This window comes from Danio aesculapii, chromosome 10, assembly GCF_903798145.1.
Source record: "Danio aesculapii chromosome 10, fDanAes4.1, whole genome shotgun sequence".
Lineage (NCBI taxonomy): Eukaryota > Metazoa > Chordata > Actinopteri > Cypriniformes > Danionidae > Danio > Danio aesculapii.
The window spans coordinates 5,541,172-5,556,022 of record NC_079444.1 but is presented as its reverse complement, the minus strand read 5'-3'; the positions used below and the strand labels follow the sequence as shown (position 1 = coordinate 5,556,022).

Below are 14,851 nucleotides of genomic sequence, written 5' to 3'. Positions count from 1 at the left end.
TACACACATTTTCATTCATTTATTTGAAACATGGAGGCTCTGTCCTGCTTTGGGGTTGCATTTCTGCCAGTGGTGTTGGAAATAATGTCTGAATTGATGGGGATGAATGGTGAAAATTACACAGGCTATAATCCAGGGGTAGGGAACCTATGGCTCGGGAGCCACATGTGGCTCTTTGACCAAAAATATGTGGCTCTCTAGCTGTCTCTCTTCAATGTTTTAAAGCTTAAAAACTATAACTGTCACTAAAAATCAGTTTCCTGTCGAAAATACAATTTTAATTCCATTTTTAATGTATTTTTACAGCAAAATTAATAAGAACTCGGTGAAAGCGGTGCTGTGGATTAACTTGAATCGCAACACTAATAAAGGGCAAGCAATTTACATTTTTATGGTCACCTCGTACAAGTAAATTCAAACAGCATTCATGAGTGGTGATGGCGAAAGAGAAAAGTTCTATAAATTGTACTTTCTTCATTTATGGACTTGCTCAACATGTGATGCTTCATTTTTGTTTATTTTTGAGTTGTGCATGGAAATAAATAAAGAAATGATATGAGATACACCCCAATGGCTCTTTAATAAAATTAACTTGCTAAAACAAATCAGAAATGGCTCTTTGCTAAAAAAAAAAAAAGTTCCCGAACTCTGCTATAATATATTGCCATTACTTCTAGAAAGTACTTGTTGGTTGTAGTTTTATTTTTCAGCATTATACTGATCCCAGACACACTGCTACTGTAGAAATATCATATCTGGGGGTAAAAAAGCAGCAGCAGAAAAAAAACACCTGATGGACCAGACCTATAGAGGCAGTATGAGATCCCCTGGGCAGAAAAAGTAGTCTGGGAAGTACTGAAAGACACCTGATATTACGATGCACATTATTATTTTAGAAAACTACAGGTGAGTCATTCTGAACAGTTCTTCCTTGCAAAATTTCTTCAGTTCAGTCAGGTTTGATGGGTGCCAGTGAACAGCTCTTTTCAAACCAATCCATAGATTTTCAATGATCTCGGGACTGGGATGGCCATTCTAGAACATTGTATCTTAGCATGAATTCCTTGGTAGATCTGGAACTGAGGTTTGGGTCATTGTTCTGCTGAAACATCCAACCTTGGAGTAACTTCAGCTTCTTGACTAATTTCTAAACATTGCTCTTCAGAATCTGCCGATACTGGGTGGAATCGTTCAACCTTTAACTCTGACAAGGTGCTTGCCATACATCCGCACAGCATGATGGACCCTCGACCATATTTAACAGTAGGGAGCAGGTTCTTCTCCTGGAATGCTGTGTTCTTCTTCTGCCATGCAAAGCGCCTATGGTTGTGGCATCTGTCCACAGTAAATTTTTCCAAAATTATTTAGGCTTGTTCAGATGAGCCTTTGCATACCTCAAATGACTCTTCTTGCTGCATGGCAAAATGCAGAAATGGTTTCTTCTGCATCACTTTCCATTGAGCTGTTCTTTGTGAAGAGTGCGCTGGACTATGGAACCATGTGCAATGATATTATCAGCAGCAAGACGTTCCTGGAGCTCTTTGGAGGTTGTCTGTGATTTGTCTGTGACTATTCTAACCATTCTTCGCCTTTCAGATTTTTTCTTGGTCTAGCACACCTTTTCTTCACAAGAACTGTTCCTGTGACCTTCCATTTTCTTACTATATTTCTGACTGAGGAGATAGAGACTTTAAACCTTTGTGATAGCTTTTTGCAACCTTCTCCTAATTCATGTTGGGGAATTATCCTAGATTTTAGGCCATCAGGAAGTTCTTTTGAGGTTCCCGCGTTGCTACTTCCAGGTTCACAATAAGAAGCACAACCAGCAATCAGCTATCTTAAATATCCTTTTTCATGATTGGTTGCACCTGTATTGGGATTGTTCAGAGTCAAGCTGCGGTCACACTGCACTTTTCTCCCCATAGACTTCTATTCATACGCATGTGAGTGCGTCAGACCGGAAACGCAAGCTCCTGCACTTAAGTTTCACAGTTCGGAAGGTTTAAGCTTGGTAAACTCTGACCTGCGAAATCACATCACATGATTGCATGAGACCAATCGAAGATCAAAACATGACCCCTCTGTACAGAAATGTAAAACATGGACCAATCGCTCGTTTTTTAAAAATGTCTAATCATCTTGTTTAATCCTGCCCCTTTTCCTAGCGCCGTACAACAGAATTCCGCAAGCTCAAACTCTAGTGTGACCGCAGCTTCACTCAAATGACTTGTGTTGTAATCAGTAAGCATGAAGTGACTACAGGTTTTGAAATCCACACAATGAGGGTGCCCAAACTTTTGTATAGCCTATTTTTCAATTTCAATGTAATTTCACACATCTCAATACCGCTGTCTGAAAAACACATTATCTAGCTTTCTTTAGAAACCGAATGCCATTTCCCTGTGATTTTATCTTATAAATAAAGAGTATATAATTATGCAGCCACAGAGGGGTGGCCAAATTTTTGCATAAAACTGCACCTTGCTTGAAGGAGTAATTTCGTTTTGAAAACTGGAAACATTTTCCTCCTAAAATTTCTCGTATTCTTTCTCTTAATCAAGAGACCTAAAATTAAAGTGATAGCTTACCCAAAAATTTAAATAGAATTTTACTTCCAAACTTTGGAAGATGGCAATTTGAAAAATGTTAGAAACATGCAAGCATTGACATCCATAGTAGGAAAAACAAATACTATAAAAAGTCAATGGTTACAGGTTTTCAACGTTTTTAAAAACTTCTTGTTCTTTTGTTTGGGCAAGCGAAGGTTGGATAAATATTGACAGAGATATCAGTTTTGGGTGAATTTTCCCTTGAGAATAGAGTATAAAATTAAATATATGAACAAAAAAAAAAAAGTGCCGCCTGAAAATTCCATGAAAAATGAAAATTTTTCTCATCCTCCTTTGTTTATGTTGAGATATTTCACTTTAAAGACCAGGAAAAGGACTTATTCTTTGCCATAAAAGTGATGTTACTGAACACACACACACACAGGAGCTTGATAAAAATGCTCATTTTAGAGGAAACTTTCAGACGGCATTAAGAAGTTTTTGCATCTAAACTCTTCATATAGAGAGCTCTCTACAAAGGTCTTACTTTTGTACAGTATAGATAATTTCAATGTGACCATGTCATTAGCCGAAAAACATTTCCTGCTTATCAAACTACTTCATTACTGTAACAAGATGCAATTCAATCATAACTTAATGTTAAAACAGCGATCATAACATTATCAATCGGTGGCTCTTTTTGGATTCTTGGAAGCTAAAAAAAACAAAAACATAAAACAGGAAATCAATGGAACCATTGTTTTTGTTTACATCCCTTAAAATGGTCACACGTAGTTTGAGATGCAATTAAAACTTGGCTCATTAAATGTTGGAGCAAGTTTCCACATTGTGCATCCTGATCTCCATAGATTGAGACATTTTAAGAACATGTTTCATGTTTATTAAATCAAATTCATATTTGACATACATACTCATTGAACTTCAGATGTTTACTCTTTTTTTTTTTTAATTATTATTTTCATTTTCCCAGTAGTCTTAGCCAAATAACTTTGCATTTATCATTCATGTAGGAGTTGGTTCAGACAACAAAAATTGTACAAAACTACATAAAGTACTTCCCGTGTGAAGAAACTGAAGATAGAGAGAAGGAAAAGAAATCGGGCCTACCCTGCCTAAACATTAAAAACACACCAGAATAAATCTGCAAATATAACCAAGCAGTCATTTTTGTTTTCCTGCTTCACCAGTATCAGGTTTAAATATGTGCCATGGAGGTTGTTGGCATAATTAAATGTGATGATGAGCAGTGAGTATGACATGAAATGTGCTTGCGGTGACATTTTTTCAGACTTCCCATTCGCTCTGTTCGTGTTATGGTTAATTACATAATGCCATTCCATACAATCCTAAACCGCACTCTCAATGGAGCAACACCACAACGCCACCTCTACTTCATTCTCATAGTAATGTGCAATTGTAACAGTACTGGAGAAGAAACACCAAGCCAAAAACATAAAATAAAAGATGCCTGTTCAAAATAAATGTACAAAAACCGGGCTAAAACGAACCAAAAATCAATTAATTAACAATTCGCAACCAAAACGATGAAGCTGGTCTACAACTGGGGCGAATAAAAACAAAGACTGGTGGACTAGCGGACAACCAAGTTCTTCCGATCTGTTGAATTGGACGTCCAATTCGTAAAACTGGTAAATCACAGACTCGATGTGTTTGTTGGAGAACACCGACGGGACTTTTATACGACTCTCCGCACTTCAAAGAATCTCTTCAGGTAGTAAATCTGTCCGAGGGTCATGGCCACCAGCACTAGAGCCTCAAAGAAGGACCAAAGCACCACCCTGCTGTTTGTGTTGTCGTTGACTAGAGGGCAAAACACAAAAAGACAAAAGGTTATACAGAGATCAAATAAATAAAACAACAATACTTGATTGAATAATTCAGATGGGAATCATATGTGCATATTTTAGCTGGGGTAAAATAACTGACATTTTTGATATGTCAATTCAAAACAATTATGAAGTTTGTAATTGGAAGAAATCAGATTCTCCCTTAAAAAAGGACAATTCTATAATATCTGGCAACCTTTCGTAGGTCGTTTTAAAGCCATACACCCCCAAAATTAAAAAAAGTTGAGACAGTGTGAAACAGGTACTTCACTGGCCTGCCTGCAGTCCCGACATATCTCTATTAGAGAATGTGTGGCACATTTTAATGCGCAAAATGTGACAATGAAGACCCCGTGCTGTTGCCCACCTAAAGACTAGTTTGCAGGAAGAACGGGACAAAATTACACCTGAAACGTTTCATCCCTAAACGTCTTTTAAGTGTTGTGAAAAGGAATGACAACATTACAAAGTGCTAAATGCTTTACTGTCACAACGTTTTTGAAATGTGTTGCAAGAACCAAAATTGTAGTAAGTGTTCATGACATGAAACAAAAATAAACACGAGGAACACATTAAATAATGTTTGCTGAATTGTCTGCAATGAAATACAAGTGAAAGTAAATTTAGAAATCACTACTTTTTTTTATTTAGGTTATCCATACCGTCCAAAACTCTGATTTAGGGTCATAGATTCTACAGGAAATAGTTAAATTGAACAGGATTAAACTTATTTAGATTAAAACTGAAAGTCAGTATTCTTTATTTGTATTTATTTATGCATACTTAATGTATTTACCTGTTATTATTTTATTTTATGTATCATTCACATAGCTACTAATTGTAGATATTAATATATTTTTTTCCCTTCATATTTCACTGACAAGTTTTGTACAGTAAATATGCTTACATATTACAAGTCAGAGATTTTAGAATGAAGGGTGCATTACTTGATTTTAAAACAATTGAAACACACCATCTATGATTATTTATTGATCATCATAAATCTAATCAATGTTGAACAACAAATTAAAACACACATTGCCTAAAATGAACAGTCAGTTTTTTCTTATAAAAAGTGACTATAAATAACTTGCACTTTTGGAAAGAAAATAAATAAAATAACAGATTAAACAATGCATTTCTTGCATCTTATGTAAACAAATATTCAAATGTAAATAATTTTAATGTAATGGAAAATATGCCATCAAGGCATCTCTGGTGCAGCTTACAATGATGGTCAATTAAGTGCAAAGTAAGGCTCAAGAATAGGCCGATCATCTTACTTGACCAGAGAGATCAGATGTGGTTGCAAAGTGGCAGCAGAAGTATAAATCAGCCTCAGACTTTTAAGGCTGATTTTTACTTCTGCATCGAGTGATCACAGTGACCCACGGCGCCTCCCTTGTGAGTAGATGTGCATTTATGGTTCAGCATGCTGTGTGTTGCTCTGTAATAACACATCTGAAACGCTGACTGGCAGCGGGTTATGTCAAGGGTTTTTTTGTTTTTTCTAAATGCTACCTTAAATGTAGAAGTAAAATTTCGGGAAGCGCGAATTTACAGGCTGGAAGCGGTGGACGTGCAATAACTTTAATCATAAAGTAAACAAAACGAGTTTCCATCTGGAGCTCCTCCACACTTGTAAACACTCGCTCCAACGAGGTGCTCTTTGCTGTCCCGCGGCTCTCCACACCGCCCACGCATGTCAACACTACTAAATCGACCAATCACAGAGCTTGCTCAACGTGTCGTCGCAACGTGTAGGTAAATTTGAGAGGTGCATGCGTATGCGACAGCGTGAAGGCTGCGCCTGACCATATGTATGCTCTCGATGCAGAAGTATACTGTTAATCAGCCTTAACAGAGCGAGGTCACATGACTCTTCAAACGGCAGGGAAAATAATCGAAAGAAAAAAAAAATTCTACACGGAAAATTAGATTGAGGTTCTGAAAGTCCTTTTGATTATTTTTCGAGTAATTGCCCAGCCCTATCAGCGCTGTTTAAGAAAGCACTCAACAGCGCTCAAACCTTAGCGGGAAATGGACGTTTGTAAAATTTCAGTATCGATTGGTATCGAATTCCAGTATCGTGACAACACTATTAAGTAATGACCTACACAAAGTAACATGCAAGTACATAGTAGTTAAGGCCACTTAATATAAAGTGAGGCGGCTTTTACAAATTTAAGTGGGCTGAACATAAAACGTTCAAGTTGTCAACCCGATAAATCTCTAGAATTGAGTCGTTTCAGCTAAATTTAAATAAGTAGTTTCAACAAGCGGCAAATGTCTTTTTTTTTTTTTACGTAATCTAGGATGGGTGACAATCAGTGAGGATCAGACTTACTTGCACGGTGTATCCTCTCTCGGACCTCCATGTATTCCTGCTCATGTTTGACTGCTGTCATGGCAACCGCCAGCTCGTTAATCATCTCCTCCAGCTTATTCTGATGAGCTGGAAATAAAATTGAATAGGATTGTACTCAGGATGATGGGAATTGACACATGATGTGCATGCAAATGAGAAAAAAACAGCAATACACAAGTTTGTAATTAAATGTGAACACCTCACACACATGCACAAGTTTACATGTCAAAAGCTGCTTTAATTTGTTTTACCATTAATAAAAACACTTTGAAAATACTTCAGTTAATTGAGTTGAAAATTAAAATACATACTTAAATACTAAATAAAGACAGATTATAAATTCTCTAGAGGATTTTCTGGTGAAATAAATATTTAAAAATTCAATTAAAAGGTCAAAACAGGCAATGAGAAAGTGAAACGAACATCTTAGATAAAACATATTAGGATTTTATCACCACAATAAAACCCACAGCTCATTCCTCAATGTTCACACTGTCATTATAAACCACTTTTATGAGCACATCTGTCAGAAAAGGTTTAGTTAATTGGTCACGCTCTTTATTCACACTGGTGCAAATGCGGTTAGAATTCATTTGACAGCTCAACCGATGTTAAAACCATCTACTGTACAGCTTATTCCTACCATCCCAGCTGTCACCACCTCCTGGATAGGGAAAAAAAAGTCATGTTAAGCATTAAAGAGCATGACTCAAGTAAAATTATACATTTTTAAATCAATTATTTACTTTATTGCCACATTAACAGCTTACGGCTATTTCATGGCAACATCAATATAGATTAACAACATCCAACCTTAATATCAATTTCAGATTACAATAAGAGAAGATACAAAATAAATAGAAAAATTTAATATAAAATTAAATATTAAAATCATCAGATTTAAAATTGCTGAGGATACAGGAAAAACACCCAAAATGCTCGAAGTATAAAAATCTTTAAATAAATGATTAAATAAGTAAAAATAAATGCATATTTAGCTGACTTCTGGGGAATTAAAAAAAAAAATGGAATAAAAAAACCCATCAAATATCTCTTGCACGAATCAAACCCATGCATGTGTCATTTTAAAAGCATAAAACAGAACATAATTATAATTTTACAAGGGAACTAGTGCAAAATCTGCATTTAGAACAGACAGACATGACATTTTCGTTGTGTATGACTTAAGGTTGGTGTACTTTACATACACTACATGCATAAATGTCTTCTACATGCACAAATGAACATTGAAAAATTACTGAAGATTTTGAAACTAGACATAAAATTTGACAGAGAAATTAAGACGACTATTCTATATTATTTTATGACTCTTTTCCAGTTAAGTCATCATTGAAAGCTCTCTGACACCTTTCAGGTTTTCCATGACCATGGGAACCGTACCATATGGAGCTGTGAGGCCACAACAGAAAAAAAAAAGAACTGGATTCCCAGAAATCTTGCGTCAGTGGCTGTGTGCTGACTCTCCGCCTCATTGACTCAGTAATTTTTACCTTCGCAAATTAGTTTAATACACCAGTACACCGGTCTAGAAATATACTTGTGCTGTTTTACATACTTTACCAATTTACATATCTCATTGGTGTGTGAGGAGGCAAATTAAACAATCAATGAGGAGGACATGCAATTGAATAGCATGAATAATACTTATATGTAGACTCAATTCATCAGTCTAAACTGAGAGATTTGAGTAGAGGAGGGCAATATTTTATCGTTTGCAATAAACTAGTAAAAAAAAAAAAAAAAATTTTAAATCACGATATAAAATGTTGACTTATAGGGTGTCATTTCTTCCATAGGCTCTGACCTATTTTATTTAAGTTTGTGTATATGCTACTTTGTTCTCTTTCTTTCCCTTCTGTAATTCCAGACTAAGAATTCTTCTGTAAATTTAGATATTGGTTCACATAGGTATACTTAGATTCTGTGTAACGCAAGTAGACAAAAAAAAACTTATATTCAATAATCATGGAAGGAAATATTCTCTTTTATTTTGTATGCATAAATAAAATGTGCAGGATTTTTATATACACTTGTAAACGTTTTCTGTAATTGTGTGTAATCTCTCAATAAAAAAAAGTTGACCTATCTTAATAACAAAACCTATAATTGGTCTGTGCAGTGATTTGTTATTAAAGTAGTAAAAGTGTGATAGTTTTTGCATATTTGAGCCCGTTTACAACCAAATTTACTGATATACTTTTATTCTAATTTCACCTCAACATTAGTCTTGTGAAAAAAAAAAAATTGTGACGAGATTTTGTTTGACATTACAGAATGTAGACGAAATCATGCCGTTTTAAGCAAAGGAGGCTAGATCTATCAGCATTGTGCTATAAATACAATTTAATAATTGATTATTTGGTATAATAATTGTTAGTTTTGCCTTTGTTGTTGTAGTTGTTACTTATTTTATGTTATTACTTAAATTCAATGTTTTATCATTTTTATTTGTACTTTCTGCATCATTACTGGACACTGTTGTTTTTTATTTATTATTATCATCATCAGCCATTGCAACTGTATCTTTACGTAACTTTAAAATGGGAAATGTTTTGACAAAATTTGTGACCATTACACCATGTATGGATGAGGGGGGTAGTTTATTGTAAACATGTTTTTTTATTGCTATTATTATTTCTCTTTTGATAATGGTTTAGAAAAATATGAATGTCATGATACTCATTTTATTCTTACATTCTACATAACTTGAACAAATACTCCAGACAAGCGTTTGTTCATTCTCTCTCATCTTTATCCTCATGCAGTGATAGCTAACATCGTCTTCAGTAAAGTACACAAGGATATTATGCAGACGACCAGCGTCAGGGTCTAAAACGTTTCAAATTTGTTCATTTTCAATCATTTGCAGTGTGAGTCAGCTTTTGAGTTTAAATTAGGGCTGGGCAGAATATAGAGTACATATAATATAGTAACATCTACAGATATATAGCGAACACCTTTTAAATGAATATACAATGGTTTGATATGAGGAAACTTGGAAAAGGAGTTGCTGTGGGGAAAGTACATAAACCAATTTGTTCCCTTTGATAATATGCAAGTCATGTTTTATGTTAAGGCCTTCAAAATAACTCGGTTAATATGAATAATTTAAAACGGCTCTGACTGACAGAAAAGCTACTTGCCTTATTTAATGTGTTTGAGACATCTACACTTTATACATTTGTTGTTTGACGAATAATGTGGAATCATATATAGATCTTTAAACCTACAAGTGTATTTATATGATTGCAGCAACTGTAAATATTCTACAATAATGGGGTAATTAACATCGGTGAGTTAATTTACCATCTGCTTTGCTAAAGCATTATTTTTTGTTTGATAGTAATGTTATAATTGCAGAATGTATTGTAAAAATGTGCAGCATAGCAGTAGTTAATTGTATTAATTCTATTTGTTTTCACAGCCTGTGATATGAACATTGTTTCATTAGACAGAATTGGGGAGGAGAGTTTAGAAAAAAATACATACATGTATATTAATTTACACAAAAATATACGTGTTTTTTTTTTTTTTCAGAGAAAATAAAAATGCTAAATAAGATACTGTATATCACAATTGAGATTATTTTTTTGGCCATGTCACTAAAGCCTGGTTTATACTCAACGTGTCTGCTTGTTCGCGCAGCGAATGTGATGTCATCGCGGAGTTTGCGGATGTTCGCCTTGGTTGCGCGTGACATGATTTCGGCTGGCGCTGCGCACTGCCTTTTTTGGTACATTTGATTTTAGTTGGATTTGAAACACTCTGAAGAGATTTTGTCTGAAACAGTACGACTGTACAGACATCATTGTGATCCGTGATCATAGAGATAACCATATGGTCAACAATTCTTGGCTAGAAATTGCAACAGCCGTGGGAAAGGAGAAAGTTTTTGTGAAAAGGTTTAGAAAAACCTGAAGGAAAAGTTTGTTAAAACCAAAAGAGGCCATGGCAAAAGTGGAGACACAGGTACACAATTACAGAAATAGGTTTTTCCACCGTTCATAGGTTAAACACTGATGTTAAATGTTAATGTATATATTACAAATTTGAACTTAAAACAATGTATTAGTTACAAAACTATAAATTAAGGAACCAATCATTTCTTTGATAACTGGAAAGGAATTTTTGAACCTCTCGGTTTACAATATACTGTTGGTCTGTTTTTCGAGGCTATACTGGTGATAAGGGTCAGGAATGTTGGACCATTATTGCCTATTTAGCATAAGTATAGGACAGAAACTAGCCAGACAGTAATGTGTGAATTGTGGAGTGGGCTAAATAAACAAAATAATAAAAAAAAAAAATTGTATTTTATTTAGTAAGTGTTCTTTTTGCTTTTATTCTTGCCATAATAAAACATTTGTAGAGTAACTCATGTTCTCCTTTTATTAATATTTTAATAAACTTTAATAGGTAAAATGTCCAAGATATGAACAAAAGCAAGTGATGCATCAAAGCTTGATTAAAAAAAAAATCTTGAATGGTTATAAAATCTTTATAATCATTAAAATAATTTATAAAAAATAATTCGCTTAAACGCATTGGATGATATTAATGATATGACGTAGCTCTGGAAACTTCATACTTCTGTTTATCCGTCTGTCTTTACGGTCAGTTTCTTTTGACCCTGTCGTTTTAAAGAACATCACAATGGCGAACACGGCGAGTATAAAATCCTTGTTCGTTTCACGAGGTGCGCTCGCAGTCAATGGAGGTGCGCAATGCGGCGCCAGGCGAAAGTATAAATCCAGCTTAAGTTCTAGAACAAACAGTCATTAAAGGCACAGTTCACCTGGCAAAAAAAAAAAATAAATAAAAAATGATGTCATTATTTACTCATTCTTCCGTTTGAGTTTCTTTTTTGGGTTAAACGCATAGGAAGATAATTTGAAGAATGTTAGACATTAACTTTCATATTTTTGTTCCCATAACGAATGTCAATGACTGCTGGTTAACAGCTTTCTTCAGAATATCTTGTTTTGTGTTTATCAGAAGAAAGAAAATCATTAAAGCGTAGAACCACTTGACAGTCCATTGATAAACGGACTGAATGATGCCTTAACAATATGTAAAAATCTGAGTTTCTGCATATTTCTGCCAACTTTCGAATAGTGTTTAACAAACATACGATACTACACCAGATGAACAAACACAATAAATAGCATCACAACACCTTGAATTGTCAATTTGTTTTTTTTTATCTTTAGGATTAAAGAAAATTAATAACTTTAACTCAAGTTTGTAAACAAAATCCATCTTAGCAGAAGAGTAACGGCATAGATTACCTGACAAAAGTCTTCTAGTTGATGATTTGGTATCAGAAGTGGCTTATATGAAAGGCAAAGGCCTCTAGATTACACTGATTTTACCACAATAAAATATGATCATGCCTTGATTTTTAATTATTTAATTAGGACAGTAAGGTCTGACTCTGCTTAGACAAAAGTCTTGTCACTGAACAGAAATAATGTACAGTATAGAATATAAAGTCATGCTGCAGTGGAAACAGAATGAATATTGTGTCTGACTCCATCATGAGCTTGGAGGACTGCATCCATACATCTCTGCAATGACCCAAATCACTTATTAATAAAATCATCTGGAATGGCAAAGAAAGCGTTTTTGCAGGACTCCCAGAGTTCATCAAGATTCTTTGGATTCATCTTCAATGCCTCCTCCTTCATCTTACCCCAGACATGCTCAATAATGTTCATGTTTGGTGACTGGGTTGGCCAATCCTGGAGCACCTTGACCTTCTTTGCTTTCAGTAACTTTGATGTGGAGGCTGAAGTATGAGGAGCGCTATCCTGCTGGAGAATTTGCCCTCTCCTGTGGTTTGTAATGTAATGGGCAGCACAAATGTCTTGATACCTCAGGCTGTTGATGTTGCCATCCACTCTGCAGATCTCTCGCACGCCCCCATACTGAATGTAACCCCAAACTAGACTGATTACTGTAAGAATCTTGAGTTCATGCGGCTTCCAATAGGTCTTATGCAGTATTTGTGATGATTGGGATGCAGTTCATCAGATGATTAAATCTACCTTCAGCCACTTTTCCAAATGATCAACTATAAGTCAAGTTATTATTTGTTGCTCTAACAATTGGGATTGACAGCAAGAGTTTTGTCATGTAGTGTACAGTGGAATTTTATTATATCTCAAGTAGCATAACCACAGCACATAAAACAATGTTTGGTATTTATAAAGTATACTGTATTGTACAATATTTTGAAGATTTTGTACTGTAAAACTACCAATGGCAACCCGACTTTGAGTCACACTGAGCTCTCTAATGAATGTGCTCAAATAAGAGCGTAGAGTCTCGACCAAATCTGAACAAGTGGTTACCAGATAGACATTTAAATGCATGTTAAAACCAGATGTAAAAGGGTAACTTGTCCTGGCTGACTACTTATGGTTAATTCCTGAATACTCATTTAAATACCAGAAGGCCATAAACTTCCCTCGCCCACTTCATGCGGAAAGTTTCAAAACATCAGTGTGGATTCACTCTATAAAAAAAGTGAAGTAGATGACGGTCAGTGTGTCTGCTCACCCTCTGTCTCCATGTCTTGTCCTTTGGGCGCCTCGCCGATGTCAATGGTGAACATCACAATCTTGGGGGTCATGGTGGACATCTCATTGCTGAAGCAGAACTTGTAGGTTCCGTCCATGTGAGCGGCTACAGAATACTTCCCGCTAGACTCACGGTCTCCTTTATAGATCTGCTTTCCATCTGGACCTGTTATCTGTTAAAGACATCCAATGCATGTTATTGAGGAAAGTTGGTTTTATATTCGCACAATCATTCAGTGATCAACAGTATAGGGAGCGTGTCTCAGGTTATCACGCTACTTTGAATATTCGGTCTGAAACCGCATGCAAGTATGACTTCAAATCAACATTAGAACTATTTAATTGACTGAACAGTGTTTGACTTTGATAGTCATTGGCTGCTAATATGATTTTACTATTAAGAATTGGCAAATAATTCTTAAATGAAATTATATTATTAAGGAGAATGTCTGAATGTGCGAACATAAAACCAACTTCACCTCAATCCAGTACATCAGGTAAAACTCACCTTTAACTGGCACAACACAGAAACATTGTTTTGATTTAAAAAAAAAAACATAGTAAATTAACACATTATCTTCTATCGTTCTTCCTTAAAAAATAAAGGGACTAAAACGCCTTATAAATGACGTCTGCTTTGCGAAAGCAGGTGTCACCTTTGACGCTTCAACCAAGATACAAACACAAAACATGGGAAACAGCCGGTATCATTCCTATATCATGTAATATTATATATTCTATATAAATAATATCACATATTATAAGTATACAGAATCACACACAAATCAAATGTACAAAGAGAATCGTAACACCAGACTATTTCTTATGTTTAACTAAGAGCTGCGGAATGCAAAATTGCATACTTTGACCATAAGTAGTCTAAATAATATGTAGACGAATGTATAATTGAGTATCTAAAGCACTAATAATCACTCTCAGACAGGAATTCACTTCCGGATTTATCCACCATCTGCTAAGCAGACAGCGACACCTGCAAACATCCTACAGTGGCTGCTTATAAACAAGCGTATTATTAAATAATATGGAATAATACTGAGGGTGTACTTTAATACCCACCTTCACGTCGATGTCCAGAAATCCTCCTTCGGCGACCTCAAACATCAGGCTCATCTTCGTGCCCGAGTTCACGCGCTCATAGAAACACTCCTCCGCGTGCGCGTCGATGCTCACAAAATAGCCGCTCGCCGTGTAAGACAACGCGCAAAGGAGAACGATGAGTTCCGAGAACGTAAACATGTTTGGTGCGGTGAATTAATGGAGAGTAAAACCCATAAAAGAGAGTTTACACCGCGCTGGGCCGATAAAGGCGGAGACTGACAAGCGCTAGCTGCGCTACTGGTGATGCCACGTCAAGATTTAGACGAGCCGCCTGAAGGGACAAAAAGGCGACGACGCCGGACGCAGTTCGCGTTTGTAAAAAAAAGAGGAGGCGTTGAAACGTCA

At 35.6% G+C, this 14,851-nt stretch overlaps 1 protein-coding gene across 2 annotated transcripts; it reads right to left on the bottom strand.

The window, feature by feature from the left end:
• Positions 1–3,958: 3,958 nt before the first annotated feature.
• On the bottom strand, positions 3,959–14,770 carry tmed2 (transmembrane p24 trafficking protein 2). Of its 2 annotated transcripts, XM_056467182.1 has the most exons (5): positions 14,465–14,770; positions 13,368–13,560; positions 7,429–7,449; positions 6,765–6,872; positions 3,959–4,391 (listed from the first exon to the last, which is right to left on the bottom strand). In XM_056467182.1, exons 1-5 carry the CDS (start codon positions 14,642–14,644, stop codon positions 4,267–4,269), a joined length of 627 nt encoding a protein of 208 aa, XP_056323157.1. In that variant the 5' UTR covers positions 14,645–14,770; the 3' UTR covers positions 3,959–4,266. The 2 variants fall into 2 exon arrangements, with proteins under 2 accessions (XP_056323157.1, XP_056323158.1); XM_056467183.1 differs by lacking the exon at positions 7,429–7,449 and having other exon boundaries at positions 14,465–14,769.
• Positions 14,771–14,851: the final 81 nt, after the last annotated feature.